Source organism: Saccopteryx leptura, chromosome 3 (assembly GCF_036850995.1).
Source record: "Saccopteryx leptura isolate mSacLep1 chromosome 3, mSacLep1_pri_phased_curated, whole genome shotgun sequence".
Taxonomy (NCBI): Eukaryota; Metazoa; Chordata; class Mammalia; order Chiroptera; family Emballonuridae; genus Saccopteryx; species Saccopteryx leptura.
This window is the reverse complement of record NC_089505.1, coordinates 249,925,825-249,948,014: the sequence shown is the minus strand read 5'-3', so window position 1 is coordinate 249,948,014 and position 22,190 is coordinate 249,925,825. Positions and strand designations below refer to the sequence as shown.

The window sequence follows — 22,190 nt, the reverse complement described above, 5'->3', positions numbered from 1 at the left end:
CTAGAATAGTTTTCCTCAAGTCAACTAAGTAAACTGACTGTGGATTTTAGTCAGATCTACAAATACCCTTACAGCAACACCTAGATTGGCGTTTCATGGACTATCTGGGGACAGCACTAGCCAAGCTAACGCATCAAAGAGACCACCACACTCTTTTAAGCCACCAGAACTAAGCAAAGAGAGGTCTACTTTTGGCACTTCAAGTTGCTGTGCTCACAGCATTTTCCCATAGCAGCTTTGTTACTCGATTGTCAGGTTCCCAAGAAATAAACCTAGATGTCAAATTCCAGCTAACAAATGTGAAAGAAATATCAACTTTTCTTCAAAATAACATTTTGCAACCCCTAATGAAATGAAAGATTCAGGCAATGATCACAAACCAATAAAAGGACAACAGGGAAGTTTGTAACAGAGGGGGAGGCTAATACTACCTGAATACATGGATCTATCTCCACTTCACTCAAAGTTGCACAAACATATTATAAAAAAAAGAAGAGGACCCTGGCCGGTTGGCTCAGTGGTAGAGCATCGGCCTGGCGTGTAGGAGTCCCGGGTTCAATTCCCGGCCAGGGCACACAGAAGTGCCCATCTGCTTCTCCACCCCTCCCCCTCTCCTTCCTCTGTCTCTCTCTTCCCCTCCCGCAGCCGAAGCTCCATTGGAGCAAAGATGGCCCGGGCACTGGGGATGGCTCCTTGGCCTTTGCCTCAGGCGCTAGCTATTATGGCTCTGGTCGCAACAGAGCAACGCCCCAGATGGGCAGAGCATCGCCCCCTGGTGGGCATGCCGGGTGGATCCCGGTCGGGTGCATGCGGGAGTCTGTCTTGACTGCCTCCCCGTTTCCAGCTTCAGAAAGATACAAAAAAAAAGAGAAAAATATATTATGAACCTCCTGATGTGAAGCAATATGATGTAAACAGCATCATCTGTGCTGCATTTCCAACTCCCAAAAGAGCTGAATCTGAATTTAATTGAGCCTTCAGAGCTAACTTCCATTATACAGAAAATATGGAAAACAGAAACATATTAACACCACCAGAAAGCAGACAGACAAACTTGGAATTAGAAATACTCTAGAGGACAATTGACCTGATTTCTAGAACAAGTAAATGACATGAAAACAAAACTGTTTAAAAGGCAAGGGCAGCAGACTACAAGAAGTTAAAGGAGACTTAGAAAATATAAAATCAAATAAAATGTACAGATCTTGTTTGGATCTTGATTCAAATAAACCAACTGTTAAAAGATATTTTTTTGAGAGAAAGAAATATGAACATGGTTTGGGTATTAGGTGACAGCAAGAAATTACTGATAATTCTGTCACTATGGAAACAGCATTATACATAGTTGTATTAGAAAAACATCCCTGGGTAAAAGTGTCTAATATCTTAAATTTGCTTAAAAAAAAAATTAGTCTTCATGGATTAATTACACTGAGAGCAAAGACATCAAACCTATGTACATTATTTCTACAGTGAAACTAGATAGCCAATTCACAAGTTAACTTTTAGAATACAATTCAGTTCATAAACTGGGAGATATCTAAATCTGAAATATGATCTAAAATACTTAAGCAGCTCTATTATATCTCGTCTCAACTCCAAATATAATTGAAGGTGAGGCTACGAAGTGCCATCAGATCTGTGACGGTTACCAACAAAACTCATGAAAACAAGACAGAGCTGTGGCTTTAAATGAGGTTTGTGTTACTGACATTTCCAACAAAGGCTGACATTTCAGAGTGTCCATAACTATTTTAAGAATGTCACAAATTTCCTTTTAAAAAAAATCCTAATGTCTTACATCTTTACCTGGCTGTTATAAAAATATATGCATAAGAAAATAAATAAGCAAACCAACAAAGTTTGAAGTCAAATGGAAAACTAGAGGAAAAGATCTGCAACATAAAGACAGATAAAAGGAACCTCTACAAATCAATTTAACAACAACAAAAAAACAACAACCCTACAATGCAAAAGAAAAATGAACAAAGAAAACCTGCAGCTCACAAATAAAAGTAATCCAGATGATCAATAAACATTGTTATTCAATCTTACTCATAATTAAAGAAACATAAATCAACAAAACAAGATGCTATTTTTCATGCCAAACAAGCAAAAATTAAAAAGATTGATAGTACATAGTCTGGGCAAAGGTGAGGAGAAACAGTCTCTCCTTCACTATTAATTGTAGTGTAAACTGAGTGTTTTGTGGGACAGTTAGGCCCTATGCTTCAAAATTATGTGCAAATCTTTGACCCTACAATTTTACTTCTCAAAATATATCTCACACAAGATAATGTTCAAGGACAACCACTGCAAATCTTTAAAACACTTTAACTTTAAAGCAGGGAACAACCTATGTGCCGCCCGTAAACAAGATCTGGTTGAAGAGATTATGATGTACTCATTCAATAAAGAACTCCAACAGCACTGCAAAAGTATGAGGTAGAGTATACAGTCTTGAGACATATTAAAGTGAACAGAAATTGAAAAACAGATATTTGTGTTCAAGAAAAAAGATATACAAGTGTGGAGCCATACTTGAATTTGCATGACGTTTTCTTTAAGGTTCCAACTCCCAGGGACCCAATATGAGTGATGTCTCCAATGTCAACAGTCCTTCTCAGCTCCTATAGACTTGTGCCTATGGATTTTTGTATGGAGCCAATTCATTTTATGTTTGGTTTTCCTCCTTTCCAGCTGCCTCCTATTTTTCCCAACATTATTGTCTTTTCCAGTGAACCCTGCCTTCTCACGACATTGCCTGGAGTAGGACAGCTTCAGTTTTCTCTTTTTTGCCTCCATAGATGTTTCAGGATTAATTTGCTCTAGGACCCACTGGTTAGTCTTTCTGGTGGTCCCAGGTATCCGCAGAACTCTCCCCCAACACCATATTTCAAATGAATCCATTTTTTCCTATCAGCCTTCTTCACTGATAAAAGTAAGAGAATAGGGATAAATAAAGAAATTGTCAGGAAACTGAGAGAGAGCCCGGGTGAGGTAGGGTAGCATTATTTGTGTCTTTTGTGAATTTCTTTAGCAATATTCAATAGGCCTAGAAGAATAGTTACCCAGAATGAGGAACTAGCTAGTGGGCACAACAGAAAGATAAGGAAGGACAAAAGAATCTTTAAAACAGCTGACTGGAAGGTATGGCTTTGAAATAAGAGAAGTAAGGCTTTTTCCTCTGCTTGGAATACCCTCTCCCCTATCTTCTGGGCCTAGTGAAACCTACCTATTAATCCCTTAAAACCCAATCAAATGCATCCTCTTCTATAAAGGCTTCCATATCTCCCAAACAAAAGTACAGTGGTACCTTGAGGTATGAATTTAATTCGTTCTGTAACAGAGCTCATAAGTCAGTCAACTCGTATATCAAACTGCCGATACTGGACCCAATTAGTGGCAGCTTCCCAAATCACTGACTCGTTATCTCGGAATTTCGCTTGGATCTCGTACAAAAATACGGACCAAGTTGCAGCTCATATCTTAAAAAATTCGCCTGACCAGGCGGTGGCGCAGTGGATGGAGCATCGGACTGGGATGCGGAAGGACCCAGGTTCAAGACCCTGGGGTTGCCAGCTTGAGCGCGGGCTCATCTGGCTTGAGAAAAAGCTCACTAGCATGGACCCAAGGTCACTGGCTCGAGCGGGGGGTTACTCAGTCTGCTGAAGGCCCGCAGTCATGGCACATATGAGAAAGCAATCAATGAACAACTATGGTGTCGCAACGAAAAACTGATGATTGATGCTTCTCATCTCTCTTCGTTCCTGTCTGTCTGTCCCTATCTATCCCTCTCTGACTCTCTTTCTATCCCTGTAAAAAAAAAAAAAAAAATTCATGTTGGTCTGTTTGTATCTCAAGGTACCACTGTAGTCTCTTCTTCCTCTTTGCTCCCAAGGTTCTCCAGACATAGTCATAATACATATACAATAGTTATATCCAGCAATAATACTCCTTTGTGTTTCTTGATAAATCCAAGTGTCAATCTTTATTTTATTTGACCCATCAAACTAGAACAAAACAATTCACCCTGAATCCCACAACCCAGACTTTCAAAATTATCCTTGTCCCTCATGAGCTGTTAATTATGCCTCCTTTAGCCCTGGCCGGTTGGCTCAGCGGTAGAGCGTCGGCCTGGCGTGCGGGGGACCTGGGTTCGATCCCCGGCCAGGGCACATAGGAGAAGCGCCCATTTGCTTCTCCACCCCCCACCCCCTCCTTCCTCTCTGTCTCTCTCTTCCCCTCCCGCAGCCAAGGCTCCATTGGAGCAGGGATGGCCCGGGCGCTGGGGATGGTTCCTTGGCCTCTGCCCCAGGTGCTAGAGTGGCTCTGGTCGCGGCAAAGCGACGCCCCGGAGGGGCAGAGCATCGCCCCCTAGTGGGTAGAGCGTCGCCCCCTGGTGGGCGTGCCGGGTGGATCCAGGTCGGGCGCATGAGGGAGTCTGTCTGACTGTCTCTCCCCGTTTCCAGCTTCAGAAAAGAAAATAAATAAATAAATAAATAAAATAATTATGCCTCCTTTGCTAGTTCTTTTCCTCAAACCTATGAAGTCTAAAATACCTAAAGATGCAGTTCTATTGCTTCTTTTTTCTGTTTGCAATCACTCCTTCGGTGACTCTCTCGTTTTACATTTTTAAATGCCATCTGTTCACTCCCAAATGTTCTTTTCCAGCAATGACCTCCCCACCAAACTCCAGACTTGACTCAACTGCCTTCTCAACATCTCCATGTGAATGACTAACAGACATTTCAAACTTAGCACGTCATAGTGAACTCCTATTCTGCACCCACCAAACCTGATTCTCCCATGGTTTTCCACTTCTCCACTAAGGGTGATTAACTGAGGCTCAAGCCCAAACCCTTCACAATCATCTTACTTTTATAACCTACACTCAATCCATAAGCAAATCCATAAGCTTTACCTACAAAATACATCCACAATTGAACTGCTACTCACCATATCCATTTCTTTCCACTCTGAAGCCATTATCATCTCATCTGAATTATTACAACACCTTCCTAATTGGTCTCCTGACTAATTAAGGCAGCCAGAGTGATTCTGTTAAAAAGCGGAATCAGATCATATCACTCCTCTTTTCAGAACATTCCATTGGTTATTTACCCAGTAAGCCATTCCTTCAAGGCAGAATTCATGTTGCATGATATTTGTATCTCCACATGACTAGCATGTCTCGCCACATATTAGGTATTTAGTAACTATTTGTTAACTGGCTAAAATCAATGAAAGTAAACTAGAATCAAATTTTGGTGAATCTTAATATCATACTAGAAGTTGCACTTATAAATATTAGGAAGTCACCACATGGATCTAACAAAAATATAATGTACATTCTGGGTCTGTTTCCATCCCTATGCCAAGCAGAATTACACATAATTAAATTAAGTGAGAGAACAAAGCCAATATATAATTTTTTTGAAACTAGAAACACATCTACAGATGTTGCACCAGAATTCAATTACTGTATTGACTTTACTGCACTGCATTATCTTTAAAAAATAATAGTTCAGGCCCTGGCCGATTGGCTCAGTGGTAGAGCGTCAGCCTGGCATGCAGAGGTCCCGGGTTCGATTCCCGGCCAGAGCACACAGGGGAAGCGCCCATTTGCTTCTCCACCCCTCCCCCCCCCCACCTTCCTCTCTGCCTCTCTCTTCCCCTCCCGCAGCCAAGGCTCCATTGGAGCAAAGATGGCCCGGGCGCTGGGGATGGCTCTGTGGCCTCTGCCCCAGGCGCTAGAGTGGCTCTGGTCGCAACAGAGCGACGACTCCCCCCCCCCCAGGGGCAGAGCATCGCCCCCTGGTGGGCAGAGCGTTGCCCCTGGTGGGTGTGCCGGGTGGATCCCGGTCGGGCGCATGCGGGAGTCTGTCTGACTGTCTCTCCCCGTTTCCAGCTTCAGAAAAATACAAAAAAAAAAAAAAGTTCAATGTACATACAATAATCTCTCAATAAATACTGTTGTCTTTGGCAGACAGTCCATGTTAGTGTTACCTGTAATGCTCCTTCAGACTTACAGTAAAATCCCTGAGAAAAGATAGACTTCATCCTTTTAAAGATATTAACCTCTAAAAACAAATTTATTCCAAAGTCTGATAATAGAATGTGATATAAATTATAAAGATGCTGCTCAAGGTTGAGGTGAATAATTACATCAGATTACAATGAATTTACTTCTATTGTTTAAGTCTAATGTTTAATTTGAAGTGTTTTCAAAATTATAAAGCAGTAAAATTACCTTCTAAAACCATGAAATTTGCTTAGTATATTTTCTTATCTCTAAAATAATCATAACAGTATACAGAACTATTGTACAGTTTAAATGAATAATATAGGTAAAGCATTAAAATATTAGAACACGGGCTGGCTCTATTAGCACTCAATATATTAGTAACATCAGTTATTATTTTAGTAAAGTGAAAACAATCAAATACCTTAATCCACTGTGCACTATTTAGAGCCATACTGCTCAACTGCTCAACTGCCTGAAAAGCTGAACAGCTGAGATAACATATATAAAGAGCCATGTAAAAAGCTGTTCTGAAAAACCATCACCTCTGAGCTGTAATATATACAACACAGCTACCTGAAGTCAGCTCTAACATGTTTTGACTGAGAATTGTTTTATTTTGAAAAACCATTTTTCAAACTGTCATTATCTTTCAACAAAGCAATGAGTTCATTTCAAACGGTCGCAAATGGTTCTCTGAGTTTCAGTTACGGTAATCTAGTTATTTTCAGATCCAACGTAAACAAAAGGTCAAGTCTCAGTTCAATCTACCATCAGTCCAATTAGGTTAACATGTGGGTAGCAAACATCTATCTCACTGGGACAGACACATCTTTATCCCGCCAAAATGAACATCAGTCCACAAACAGGAAACGTTAAAGATCTTTTCGAACAGCGCACAGACGTTTGAATCACAATGAACATTCCTGGGCCATAAAGTAAAACTATTTTCTTAGGATTATCCACTATTCATTTCAAGTGAAGATCGAACTTAGCCCAAATCGCGGGTGGGCTATGTAGCAACGGCAGGCAACAGGTGACTAGGAATGTGCGGGATAAACGTGGGTGGCATAGAAAGTGACTCCCCTTCAGCTCTCCCCTTTACCTTCTTTCCTTAAACAAGGATGGAAGGCAGCTGGAAATTATGAAGTCATGTGTTTTTAAATTCTCCGCCTTCCAATATTTGAGAGGTGGAGCTAAGAAGCGTATAAAAAGCTAACGGCTGGTCCAACAGCAGGTAAGATGAAACCTGCAAGCAACCACAGGACAGGCCAAGTGGGGGTCCGGCCCCAATGCTGTCCCCACCGCTCGGGTAGGCGAGCTCGCATTCGCAGAAGGCTACGAGGCTCGACCTCGCCCCTCACAGCCAGCCGGAGGATGGAAGGGGGACCCCAGGCAAAGAGATGACCTATGAACAGCAGGAGAAAAAAGCAAAATCTAGCTTTGAATAATACCTCACCAGCCTTCCACTCCCGTCTTCCGGAAAGCAGTCGGCGGTGGTGACGTCAACGAGGCGCCGGCGCCGCTTTCTGATGACCTCACGCTGTTTGCCCCGCCCCCCCGTTTCTGTTCCCTCAGCTTTCGAAGGGGACGTTTTAAGTTACAGAATCATACACCTGGGAGCTGCGGTTTTATTAACCAATAAATTGAATAAAAAATAGTGTTTCTGGCCAACGTTGTGGAGGCGTTTGGGACCAGACGCTGGACTCCTTTTTGTAAATTTGTGTTTGGCCAAACCCCGTAATACAAGTTGAGCGTATTTAATTGGAAAAAAGTGGTCGTCACTAAAGCTTTGTTCAGGTTTTTACTTTCACTGAAGCTCATTCCACTGTTCGGGTACCTACTACGCTACCATTGTCGTCCTTAAAATGAATCTCGAAAGACGCTTCCCAAATTATCCGTGATGAAGGGCAAATTATTTTTCTAGTTCATCACTATGAGATAATCTGGTAAATATAGTAAAAATTAAGTACTTGAAAGATGGAGAAAAAGAAGCAAAATGCAAGCCCAGATTTTTAATTATTAGTTTAAGAAAACATAAAATTGAGGCCGGCCTGTGGTGGTGCGGTGGATAAAGCCTCCACCTGGAAGGTGGACGTCGCTGGTTCCAAACCCTGGGCTTGCCTGGTCAAGGTACATACAAGCAATCAATGAACAACTAAAGTGAAGCAGCTATAACTTGATGCTTCTTGGTTCCCAGTCCCCTAATTCTCTCTGTAAAATCAAGAAGTAAAAAATTAAAATCTAAAAATAAAATCTTGAAATTTACATTTCAGTAAACACAGGACAAACATAAAAAGGAAAAAATAATTACAAAAATTGCACATATTGTTCATTGAAAGTGTAGCAGAAGTGGTTAAGTATCATTTTAACATTCCTAACGTTTTATTCAAATTTAGCTCTGGGCATACCTCTCCCTCTTTTTTTTCCTTCCGTTCACTCCACTTTGCTCTCCTAATCTCTGCCTTCACTGCACTTTTTTCTCCTACCATCTCTTATTTCAACATTTAAACCTTCCTGATTCATGTTTGAGTATTGCTGAAGCCCTTAATGAGTAATGGGGAAAGAAAATCATCCAGTGGTATCTAGAAGAACCATTTTCATAGATACAGAGAAAAGATTGGTGGTTGCTGGGGGTTGGGAGGGGGGGACATAATGCGTGAGTGTGGCCATTAGGTACAAACTTCCAGTTATAAAATGAATAAGCTATGAAGATGTAATGCACAGCATGGTGACTACAGTTAAAAAATACTATATTGTATAATTGAAAGTTGCTATGAAAGCAGGTCTTAAAAGTTCTCATCACAAGAAAAAAATTGTAACTAGGCAAGCTGATGGACATTAATTAAATTATTGTGGGAATCATTTTGTAATATGTTATATCAAATCATTATGTTATACACCTTAAGCTAATACAGTGTTCTATGTCAATTATATCTCAATAAAACTTTTAAAAAAAAAAGGAAGTTATTCAAAACCTCAAGTCACAGGAAAGAAAATCCCTCCTGATAGTATTTCAAAACCACTGGATTATGCTACTTCGCAGTTTCTGTTATGCCATTTCACATCAGGAGGCTGAATTCACCTCAAGACACTAGTGAATATTCCAGCCCTTGGCTGCAATGAAAGAGTGGCTATGTAACAATATAGCTGCCCTTGGAAGTGGAAGATGAAGGCACTGACCACGTTCCCAGTGCAGATTAGTTCCATCCTCTTGACTATGATATATTAATAGTACAAATGATGATGCCACAGCAGCTCTTCAAAGCAAGCAAGCTTTGTGGCCCTAACCAAGTTATTTAACCTCTCTGATCCTCAGTTTTCTCACCTGGAAAATTGAGACAATAATAGTGCCTATTTTGTAGGTACTATGAGGACCAGATGAGACACTGTTAAGTGCTTACCACAGTGCCTGGCACAAAGTAAGCATTTAATAAACATTATTAGTAACAGTAACTATCCCTATATAATATTATCACCAAAACAGGAGGAATATTATCACCAATAACATGAGACAATTACGATGTTAATAAAAAAAAAAGAAAACTCTGATGTTGGATTTAGGGCATTTCTTACATCTTAGTGTTCAAACTATGTATAACAAAATCAGGCTCCCAATTAGTATCAAAGTAAAATCTTAGATTTTTTTTAATCTTCTGAATGATAGCATAAGAAAATTGTCATTTTACAGTCACCATAATTATCAACTCAGGTGAGACTCATCAATAAATGCTAAATGAAAATAGAATATTCACACCACCTTAAACCATCTCTTCACATTATTTTTTAACTACAAAGGTAAAAATGGTCATCTTACACTGGTACCAGTACGATTGGTGAGGGCCCTCTCCTAATTGCAGATTGCTGACTTCTGTATTCTCACTTGGAGGAAGCAGAGCGCTCTCTCAGGTCTCTTTAATAAGGTAACTAATTTTATCATGGGGTCTCCACCCTCTTGACTGAATCACCTCCCAAAACTCCAGCTCCTAATTCCATTACCATGAGCTGTAGGATTTCCACATATGAAGCACAGGGAGGGTGAGGGTTCACAAACATTCAAATCACAGCATTCATCTTCACTTCACTGTGCTTTATTGTCTTAAATGATTTACATTTAAAAAAATGGAATAAAGATAGAATTTGAATACCTTCCTAGAATTAGCCATGTGAAAAAATAATTGTGATAAAGCAATGCTTATTTAAGAAATTAATTACTGCCTGGTGGCACAGTGGATAGAGCGTTGGACTTGGACTGGGACGCAGAGGACCCAGGTTCGAGACCTCGAGGTCACCAGCTTGAGTGTGGGCTCATCTGGTTTGAGCAAAAGCTCACCAGCTTGGACCCAAGGTCTCTGGCTCCAGCAAGGGGTTACTCGGTCTGCTGAAGGCCCATGGTCAAGGCACATATGAGAAAGCAATCAATGAACAACTAAGGTGTTGCAACGAAAAACTGATGATTGATGCTTCTCATCTCTCTCCATTCCTGTCTGTCTGTCCCTGTCTATCCCTCGCCCTGTCTATCCTTCTCACTAACTCTCTCTCTGTATCTGTAAAAAAAAAAAAAGAAAAGAAATTGATTCCTGTCCAATTCCTTTGAAATCCCCTGAAAACTTGCCACATAATAATATCCTCTTCCCAAAAAATTAATGTTTACAGGCATTATAAAAATAAAGACATTTATTTATTACTCAGAATGAATCCTTCCTTTGAATTTTATGTAGCTCATGCTATGATTTCAAAACTGCCTTCTGCCATTCCCAAGAATGGCCTGAGTTTTTTGGACTGATGCTCAAAGTGTAAAAGAGACCCTGGTCTAAGACTCAGAAATTAGTCCTCATCAAAGGTGTGGGTCTGTGTGATTCAATTAAGAGCTCTGAACCTAATTTGTAGCATCTATAAAATTATGATTCCCAACCTATCAAATAGTAGGTTTTTTCTAAAATTATTCTAAATTTTATGACAGAAATTAAGTGCCATATTTTGCAATTTAAGGCTTTGTGAATGTTCTCATATGTATTCCTTACAAGACCAGGCTTTACTGAATCTTCAGTATTAAAAGCTAGGCCAGGCCCTGGCAGGTTGGCTCAGTGGTAGAGCGTCCACCTGGCGTGCAGGAGTCCCGGGCTTGATTCCCAGCCAGGGCACACAAGAGAAGCGCCCATCTGCTTCTCCACTCCTCCCCCTCTCCTTCCTCTCTGTCTCTCTCTTCCCCTCCCGCAGCCGAGGCTCCATTGGAGCAAAGATGGCCCAGGTGCTGAGGATGGCTCTGTGGCCTCTGCCTCAGGTGCTAGGATGGCTCTGGATGCAACAGAGCAACGCCCCAGATGGGCAGAGCATCGCCCCTGGTGGGCGTGCCGGGTGGATCCCAGTAGGGCGCATGCGGGAGTCTGTCCTGACTGCCTCCCTGTTTCCAGCTTCGGAAAAATGCAAAAAAAAAAAAAAAAAAAAAAAAGCTAGGCCACTGTTGCCTGACCTGTGGTGGCACAGTGGATAAAGCGTTGACCAGGAATGCTGAGGTTGCCGGTTCAAAACCCTGGGCTTGCCCGGTCAAGGCACATATGGGAGTTGAAGCTTCCTGCTCCTCCCCCCTTCTCTCTCTCTCTCTCTCTCTCTCTCTCTCAATCTCTCTCTCTCTCTCTCCTCTAAAATGAATAAATAAATAAATAAATTTTTTAAAAGTTTAAAAGCTAGGCCACTGTTAAGAAGGCTAAATAGTTTAAACAAACAGATCCATGAGTTCTCAGCCCTCTCTGTGTCTGAGCCTTTTGCCAGGTGACGTTGCTGTTCCTCCCAGCAGGAAGCAGAGTACATTTCCTGACCCCTTGATTCTGAGTGTGGCCATTTGATTTCTTTCAGTCAATGGGATAATAATGGACATGATGCAAGAGCAGGTTTGAAAATCTGGGCTTGCTCTCTTGTGCTTCTGCCATCACAGTGAGGACAGGCTCAGCTAGCCCACTGTGCCTGGTGGACCAGGGTTCACACACTGAGCAAAGCCCAGTCACCCAGCCACGCCCAGCCTAAACCAGTTGACTCAGAGCCCATCCCCCAGACACATGAGTGAGCCCAGTCAGAATCAAAGGTAGGCCACACTAGCTGAAGCCTTTAGGTACTTGAGAAATAAATGTGTAGTGTCATATGCCACACAATAGTTTTGTGGCACTAGCTTACTGCCAAAATTCAGTAAAAATTATATGAAGAAGAGAAGTGCGTTTGGCTTCTCAGAAAGTGTTAACTCTCCTAGATATTAAGAGAATTATTTATTGAACCAAAAAAATGTAAAGTTGCCTTACTCCAAATATATAAGCTACATATCCCCTGGGACTCATTTCATAACATTATAAAATTGATACTGGTGAAATATAATACTCCTGAAATGAATGAAAAACTTTTTAATTACAATGCTGCATATCTGTTTGAAAGTATTTATATATATTTGTGCAAGAAGAGAAGGGCGGAGAATAATTAATATCTGACAGTGCATTACTATCAGGGTATTTATCTGAGGGGTCTATTCTGTATCAAAACTATTTTTGCTTTATTAATTTATTTAATTTGTAGCTCAAAGAATCGACATGCATATCACACACAGTTCCACTGATTATACAGACATCAAACTTACTTATTATTTTATTCACATGTCCCGATAGCATGGGTTGGGGGTTTCTTTTGCATATTTTAAGGAAGTCTCGCTAACCATCACTTGCAATTATCTCAGCATAGTTAGAAGCATAAAAAAAAACTTGTTAAAGTTAAGTTTCTACAAATAGGAAGTAAATTTGATAGTAACTTGTGTAAGAAATGGTTTGCTCAGCTCTCCAATTTGAAAATTGAAAGGAATAATATGATTAAAATTTTATTTTATCATATATTAACAAAATTCTGATATAATTGCAACACACTAATTCCTAGAATGAATCAGGACAGAATCAAATTTTTGTTAGGATTATTGTTAAAACTTTTTCTTACAAAATTATTAGATGCTAAATGCAGTATGATATCTTAAATTGGATCCAGGGGCATAAAGTACATTAGTATAAAAAATTGGTGAAATCTTAATAAAATCCAGAGTTTAGTTAATAGTAATATACACATACCAATTTCTTAGTGTTGGCACTAGTTCTGTGTTTGTAATGCTGATGGTTGAGGCCATGCAGGTTTGCGCTGAATTTGGGCAGATGGTAGAGGAACTGTGGAGCCAGACAGCGTCGAGCCACTACCCATTTATTGGAGGCTTGCAAAGACAGGCGAGCGAATAAACAAAGGAAAACCCGCTTTTCACAGTGAAAGGACAAGGGATCAGGAAAATCACACTTCCCAGTGGCGGGAGAGCGATCTGGGAGAATCACCTCCGAGGGAACCTATGTAAGGGCCACCTGTAGCCTTACATAGACGCACTTGTCAGGCAAAGTGCTTGCAGCCAGTAAAGCAGCGAGCAAGCCTAACACAGCTGCTTTCCCCACAATGACATTAGGGAAGGCTGATGCGGGGTATACAAGAAATCTCTGTATTATAGTTGGAGCATTTCTATAAGTCTCACATTATTCCAAAATTAAAACTTTATTTCAAAAGTATTAGCTGGCATGACATGCTTCATTTACTTTAGCAACACAACCACAGAGAGATTTATTTTTAGGGAAATATGTGAAAGCTGTGTCAGTTTTCCCACGGGCCTCGTTTAGTCCCTTTGAGACAAATCTCTCTTTAAAAGCACCGATCCTGTCCTAATCCTTGTAGATTTCCTCCCCTTTAATAACTGGTTTAACCCTGCCATATCCTCATTCATCCATGACTTTCCATTTTCCCTATCACTTTGCTCAACTAAATAAAACGCAGCATCTTCTGCCCCATTTGTGATTGCACTTTGCAGTCCAGGTGCGTTTCCCCCTGCACGTTGGGAAGGATGGTGAGAAGAAGGGAGGGATATTCGAGGGAAACTGATTTTATAAGTGGTCAGTGTTTTGTAAAATGACTTGTACAAACTCATAAGTGTAGAAACACAAACAATTACTGTTTGGAAGGCAGGGAACCCTGTGCCTCCACTTTCCCTACATTTTAAATTTATAAAGAACTGAAAAAATAAAGTAGCTGGTGAGAATTGGGAGCCATTGAACACAAGGAAAAAGGCCCAAAAGATGCAAACAAGAGTACCAACTATGAACTCTATTCAGAGATTGTGTTAAGTCCATGGAGCATTGTGTCATAAGATTTTCAGAAGCATTCTGACCAGGCAGTGGTGCAGTGGATAGAGCTTTGACTTGGGATGCTGAATACCAACATTCGAAACCCCTCGGTCACCAGCTTGAGCACAGGCTCACCAGCTGAATGTGGGGTCACTGGTTTGAGCGTAGGGTCATAGACATGACCCTAGGGTCATTGACTTGAGCCCAAAGGTCGCTGGTTTGAGCCCAAGGTCAATGGCTTGAGCCCAAGGTCAATGGCTTGAGCAAGGAGCCACTGGCTCAATTGGAGCCCCCCCCCCCATTATAGCAGATATGAGAAAACAATCAATGAACAACTAAGGTGCCACAACTATGAGTTGATGTTTCTCATCTCTCTCCCTTCCTGTTTGTCCCTCTATCTCTCTCCATCTCTCTCTCTCTTTCTTGCTAAAAAAAAATAAAATTCAGAAGCATATGACAAGGATAATCAAATCCCTGTCCCCTCTCCCCCACCGCCCAAGACTGTGACTCCATAGAAAGCAGGCATACACAGAGGCAAATACAAATTCAGCCCAAGGCCCATACCCAAGCATAATGTGATCCACCAAGCAGGAAGGAGACATGCTTTGTGGTGGTGAGTATGCAGTGCAGCAGACAGGTGATGTATTGTAGAATGGTACACCCAGGCAGGTCCTCTGAGGCTGAAGGCGTTCCACAGCTCTATCTCCACCCGGAGGGGGGGGGAGGGGAGTATCTGGAAAAGGTTCCACTGCAGTCTGCAGCCTTGATTCCAGGACCACCCAGAAGCAGGGCCATTTTTTTTTTAAATTATTTTAAGTAGCATTGGGTAAAAACATTACATTAACTTCATGTTTATAACTTTATAATACGGTATCTGTATACCCCATTGTGCACTCACCACCCAAAGTCTAGTCTCTTTCTGTCACCATATATTTGACCCCTTTTACCTTCTTTATCCTTCCCCCTCTCTGGTTACCACCATTCTGTTGTCTGTTATCTGTTTGTTTGTTGATTTTTGTTTTATATGCCACATGAGTAAAATCATATAACTCTTATCCTTTTACATCTGACTTATTTCACTTAGCATGATAACCTCAAAATCCATCCATGTTGCTGCAAACAGCAATATTTCATCTTTTTATGGCTGAGTAGGACACCATTGTATACATATATACTGTATCTATACATCACATCTTCTTTTTTTGTTTTTTATTTTTAAGTGAGAGGAGGGAAGAGAGAGAGACAGACTCCGGCATGTGCCCCAACCAGGATCCACCCCTTATCCCCTCGTCTTGGGCCGATGCTCGAATCAACCAAGCTATCCTCAGCACCCAGGCTAACTCTCAAACCAATCAAGCCACTGACTGTGGGAGGGAAAAGAGAGAGATAGAGGAAAGGGAGGGAAAGAGAAGAAGATGGTCACTTCTCCTGTGTGCCCTGACCGGCGATTGAACCCAGGACTTCCATACACCAGGCTGATGCTCTATCCACTGAGCCAACTGGCCAGGGCCGTATCACATCTTCTTTATCCAATTATCTGTCAAAGGACATTTAGATTGTTTCCGTGTCTTGGCTATTGTGAATAATGCTGCAATGAACATGAGGTACATAGAACTTTATGAATAAGTGTTCGTGAGAAGACACCTGCAAATGATACTTCCTATAAGAGACAAATATGTATAAAGAACTCTCCTTAGTTGACTTGGTATGGCTACTTTTAGCAACAATGATAGGACAACAAGACCAGGACCAGGCCTGGTTCAGTAATTTATGATTACAAAGTACTTCTGGTTCCCAAAGTAAATGAAAAAAATGGATATGCTGCTAATTAGGACTGTGGTTCAGTAACTGAGCTAATACAGAAGGGAGGGTTGGGTTATCTGACAGTTTCAACGAAAAAGGATGAATTCAGCAGAAATCCTCTAGATCTAGAGGCAAATTTTAACCACCCCAAAATAATAACCAGGTAAAAACTGCAGATTAACAGAAGTGTCTTCAATATATTGGGAACTTGGGGTTCCTGTGCTAGAAACTCAAACCCCAATAGCCCTTATCAAACAAGTTAATTTATAGGATCATAAATTATGATGAATATTTAAAGAGGTGCTGTGTAACGCCCTTTCCCAAAGAAAGATTAGGACCCAACAAGCAAAGGAACTTTGAAATTGAGAAAACTATCCAGCTACACTCACAGATCTTTCTATGCTAAAATAAACTAAAATGTGAAAATGATTATCCTGATGACAAACAAGACCGGCAATGTTTGAATAGAGGCATCTGTAGTAATTTGTACTATTTTGGACTTGCTCTAAGTCATGACTTTTGCTAACTGGAAAATAAATAGCTATCCAAAAGAGGGCTTGACAGATCTTCTATAAAACCTCTGTCTATACAGTAAAGTATTTTCTTCTGGATACCAGAGATAATGAGTGTGAAAATTCTAATTATCAAAACTGGCTTAATTTTATCAATAAATAATTTTTTTTCTTCTTCTTTTTGTATTTTTCTGAAGTTGGAAACGGGGAGGCAGTCAGACAGACTCCCGCGTGCGTCTGACCGGGATCCACCTGGCACACCCACCAGGGGGCGATACTGTGCCCATCTGGGGCATTGCTCTGTTGCAACCAGAACCATTCTAGCGCCTGAGGCAGAGGCCATAGAGCCATCCCCAGCGCCCGGGCCAACTTTGCTCCAATGGAGCTTTGGCTGTGGGAGGGGAAGAGAGAGGCAGAGAGGAAGGAGAGGGGAAGGAGTGGAGAAGCAGATGGGCACTTCTCCTGTGTGCCCTGGCTGGGAATCGAACGCGAGACTCCTGCACACCAGGCCAACGCTCTGCCACTGAGCCAACCGGCCAGGGCCAATAAATAATTAATTCTCCACATTCAGAAACAAAGTATTCAATGAGAAGGGTAGGGTGTTGTGTGGTTTTATTGGCTTGTTTTGCTTTGTCTTACAAGGTGAGTAGCAGAAATTTCTCATTTTCATTTGCAGCCATTCTGTGTCTCTTTAAATACAAATGGGGGTGGAATATCTGTTTTATGTCTTATGTCAATAGCATATTTGTTCTTTTTATATCAAGTGATGAATGGTATCTTACTACTTTATTCATATTATTTGCACTACATTCCCTCAAGTGCCAATTAGTCTCAGGAACAAAAATCTTGACAAGTCCAAGTGGCACAACTCTCTCCTTTGGCAGCCAACACACAGGCTGCCCTGGGGCTGCTCCCCAGGCCGGCTCCCCGCTGGCCTCTTCTTCACTTTCACCTTCCTCTGTGTCTTTGGCCATTGCTGCAATCATCTAATAGCTATTCAGAGCAGGTACCATAAAAGTATTATGTGCAGAAAAACACAGTCGGGAATTCGATCTGCACTCAGATCTGGCACTTCTTTCGTAAACTCTTCAACCAGATGTCAGGTTCTTAAGGACAGTGACCCCTTTCTACCTCTCTAATTTCTTTTTCAGCACCTGATACGTTACTATAACCCTCTCTAGTTGTTGATTGGTTAGTTGATAAGTAGACTCATCTTTTTAGCTATTATACAAAGACTAAGAAATGTGTAAACTGGTTAGTATATAAAAAGAAACCTGGCATCATTTTCCTCACCATGAACAAAAATACAGTGGAAATGTTTTGCTGACCAAGTTGTTAGCAGGAAGAAGTACATCTATACTATGAAGGAAAAGAATATGTTCTATTCAGTAAGTACGTCTAAATGTAATATGCATGGAACTTCAGGAAAAAATACCTAGTTCTAGAAGGTAATAATATTTGGATAAATTTTTTATTATATTTCCCAAACATTCTGTGAGATTTTATATTATGTTGAAATTAAGAAATACAAAGGAAAAAACAAGGCAGATAGAGTTTTGTCCATTAAAAATGTTTTGACTCATTAGAAAATTTTTAAATAAATAACATATCCATATAAAATAAATGGGTGAGGGCCTGGTCAGTGGTCTCAGTGGATGGAGCGTCAGCCCGACCTGCAGATGTCATGGGTTCGATCCCTAGTCAGGGCATACATGAGAAGTGACCATCTGCTTCTCTTTCCTCCCTCGCCCCTTCTCTCTCTCTCTCTCTTGCAGTCCGTGGCTCAATTTGTTCCAGCGTCAGCCTCAGGTACGGAGGATAGCTCAGCTGATTCGAGCATCAGTCCCTGCCAGGTGGATCTCAGTCAGAGTGCATGCAGGAGTCTGTCTCTCTATCGCCCTCCTCTCATTAAATATATATATATAAAGTGTGTGAAAAAATACATAAAAGTTAATGGGTAGAAAAGAAGTCAGCCTTTAGAAACTTTTTACTTTGAAAAGGGAAGTAAATTTATATCAATAAAAGTAATTTTTACCATTGGTTTATTGATAGGGCTCATGACTATTACAGCTTCAGAGTTCTCAAAAATAAGCTTGGTAAGGGCAACTGCAGCTGCAGACACCCTATTTCAGAGAAAGCAAGCTTTCTGAATAGGTGGTATTTACTTTAAGCCCTTGATGTAAATCAATCATTGAAAGAACAGTATAATTGAACGCTGAGTATGTTTATCTTTCCTTTGTTTAAATGTTTGTCTCAAACCAAATCAATTCAATTATGCTAACTTGGCCTAGATCAAGATAATATAGTAGGCAGAAAAGACAAAAAGTCCAAAGACTGAGGCTTAAGGAAAAGTAAACGAGTTGAGATGACCACATTCATAAGGCCAAACCTCGTATCTCTACATTAAACAACTATTATAGGTTGAACAGTGCCCCCTCCAAAAGATGTTGAAATCTTAACCGCTAGTACCTGTGAATGTGACCTTATTTGATAATAGGGTCTTTGAAAATGACCAAGCTAAAATGAGATTATTAGGGTGGGCCCTAATCCCATACAACCAGTGTCCTTGTAAAATGGGAAAAATTGGACACAGAAATGGACACAGACAAGGAGAAGGCAGAAACCAGAGTGATGCATATAAAGCCAAAGAACACCAAAGATTGCTAGAAAACCACTAGAGGATAGGGGAGTGGATAGAATACATTCTCCCCCATGGCCCTCAGAAGGAACTAACCCTGCCAATATCTTGATCTTGGACTCCTGGCTTTCAGAAGTGTGAGACAGATTTCTGTTCTCTACACCACACAGTTTGTGGTCCTTTGTTAGGACAGCCCTAGGAAACTAATACACTAACCATTATTTTATAGGTTACTCAGGTAGCCTAAACAGGAAGTTTAAGCATAAAACCACTGGGTGGCTGCCCACACACAAAGATGTATCAAAAGCTGAGAACACATTACAAGGAACTAAGGGGGAAGGTACTTTAGATCAATTTTATCGAGGTGTAATTTAAGTACAATAAAGTACATTCATTGTAACTGTGCAAGTCAATGGATTCTGGCAAATGAGAGACCATTCCAATCAAGCTATAAAATATTTCTTGGATAGCTCATTTATGGCTCTTTCCAGTCAATCTCCGCATTGGTGTCCTAGGCAACCACTGTTGTTCTATTACTTGTAGATTGATAGTGGAGAGTCAAAAGTTATATGGGGATTTTCTACTATGGGAGACATAGCACTCCTAACCCCCTATGATGTCTAAAGGTCGATTGTAGTTCTAGGATTCTGTTCAAAATGTTGTATATTACTCTCTTGATAGTGATTAGCACAAACCACAGTGAAAAATTTAGTTTACCTTATGACTCATACTTTATGTATGACCAAGACCAAGGTTTGATAAAAGAATCCTAACTATTTGCAAGGAACTCTGATCAATTCATTTGTTCTTTATTTGTCCAGTCTATATTTACACAATTATATAAAATGGTGGAGTAACATCTGTTTAGAGGATAGGAATAGAGAAAAAAGAAAAACACCCCACTTGCCTCATTTAATATTCTGAAAATCTAACTAAAATTCTCCAGAGATTGTAGTTTCTTTTCTGCCACAGAACAGTAGGTAGCCCACAAACGTAATATTCACATAGTTTATTATAGAGATAACTTTAAACATTTCATCACCATTTTTTAAATAGAAAATCTTAGGCACATATAATTTAGATCCTATGACCTGTCCTTTGTCAAAATGTATATAATCCTAAAGGGGCAACAGGCCTTCTGTCCCTGGACCAGTCTTTCCACTCAGTACTCTACACTGCCCTCTCCTGGTGCAGTAAAATGCACATCTAGGCAGCTCAGGCCAAATCCTAGATGATTAAATGCAACCTTTCTTTGCCCAAGCAGTGGGCACACGTACGTGAACTTCCATTCACCCCTGGACCAAGAAGAAAAAAGAAAATGAAAGGAAAATTAATAAGGAACAAAAAAGAAGAAAACATTAGGATATGTCTAACTTTGGTAATTCAAATTAAATTAGAAGAATTCTTCTTCATCTATCCATCTATGACATAGTTCCTTTTTCTTTTCTTTCTTTCTTTTTGTTCTTTTTCAAAAAACTAACACAAAATAGCAATGACTAAGTGGTTGGGAAGAAGAATCTCAAGTTTGATGTTGCCTTGTTTCTAACAGAATGAAAAAGAATTCTAAACACAAACTCTATAATTCAATTCCAACTTTGTTGCTACCCTCTGATTAAAGCATTTTTTAAAATAACAGATAGAAAACTGAGATCTACATTGAGATAAAGATGGTTAACATAGATCAAAAGGAATTGTACATATGTCAGATTAAGTGACAGGATGTGGGGAAGTGGTGGGTCTCATATCCAGTTACTTGATGCATGAGTACATTTGCTGAATGCAGGTACTCTAATGGGCTAGCCGCACATAGACGGAAACCATGGAAAGTAATGGGAGGCGATCTATAATGGCTAGAGTGTTTGTCCTGATATGGATCCAAAACTACATTTCTCCTAATTAGTAATATTACTGTAATTTTTTATAACTGTCTATCTTTCCCTGCCCAGGATAGTAAATTATCTTTGAAACTTTCATCGGACATTTCTAAGGGGGTCAGCATTATGCTATGAGTACTCTATATTCTGTATCACAAACACCTCGTAATTAGATATAGACAGATTATTTTCAACCTAATGAGAAAAAAATATTTAAAATACCCCTCCCCATTTCATTAGGACATATTTGGGAGGCAAAAGGAGCAAGTAATGTAGGATGTCATTATCAGTGGAGCCCAGAAAAGAATAGTAAGTTATTTTTTAGATGAAGTGGGAATAGTTTACTTGCTAAATAAAATGGGAAAGTCACACAGTGGTTCTTTTTATGGAGTGTGAGTTACAACAGAGGACTGCTGTAGAGACCACAATTAAAGTCACATATTTCTTTGGGATGCAATTCATATATTACCCTTCACAATGAAGATGCTATTGGCTAATCAAGGTCCAGCTCTAGAGAAGTGAAAAATTCATATTAGGGAAATTCAATTCTAACATAGGGGTTGCTTCCTTACTTAACACAGTCCCCAAAATCTAAAATTCTAGAGCTGGAAAAGACCTTCTCACTTACCTTCACGAGGTTTAATTACCTCCAGTTTAGTGATAACATGAAATCACCTTTTAGCTAAAATGATTTCATAATTGATAATCCAACAGGTCAGGATGAGGGTGAGGAGAATGAGGCACTTGTTTATAACACAAAATTTAGGGGGGATGCCTAAAACTTCAGTAATCAGTAATCAACATAAATAATATTTTAACTTCCCCTACCAAAACCCCATCTCTGTTGAATGCTGTCTTCATTTTAAATTTAGATATATTGCTCATCGGGGATTTTTTTTAATTGATTTTGATTTTTTAAAAATATTATTCATCTTGAATACTGAAGTTACACTTCTTAAATATTTCACCCTGAGGTAAGTATGTCACTCCACTCACAATAATCCTGGACCTGTAAACCTCCCTCGATATTTATAGAAATTCTGATTCAGGAACTTCTTACTTACATTACATCTAACCTGAGGATTCCCAACCGTGGCACTATTGTCACTTTGGATGGCAGATAACTTTTTGTTGTGGGGATTTGTCCACTATAAG

The 22,190-nt window shown here is 40.2% G+C and overlaps 1 protein-coding gene across 5 annotated transcripts in view; it reads right to left on the bottom strand.

The window, feature by feature from the left end:
- C1D (C1D nuclear receptor corepressor) overlaps nt 1–22,190 on the bottom strand; it is a 495,080-nt gene that overhangs the window by 13,387 nt on the left and 459,503 nt on the right. The window contains exon 1 of one of the 5 annotated variants that reach the window (XM_066378111.1): nt 7,480–7,542. The exons of 1 other annotated variant lie outside the window; for it this stretch is intronic. Coding sequence is in view for 1 of the 4 variants with exons in the window: in XM_066378110.1 (XP_066234207.1) it covers nt 6,450–6,479 (30 nt within the window). In the remaining 3 variants the exon portion in view is untranslated. Of the gene's footprint in view, nt 1–6,449; nt 6,509–7,130; nt 7,329–7,479; nt 7,543–22,190 lie in introns of those variants that run through there. 3 more of the 5 variants (XM_066378112.1, XM_066378114.1, XM_066378110.1) reach the window with 3 other exon arrangements.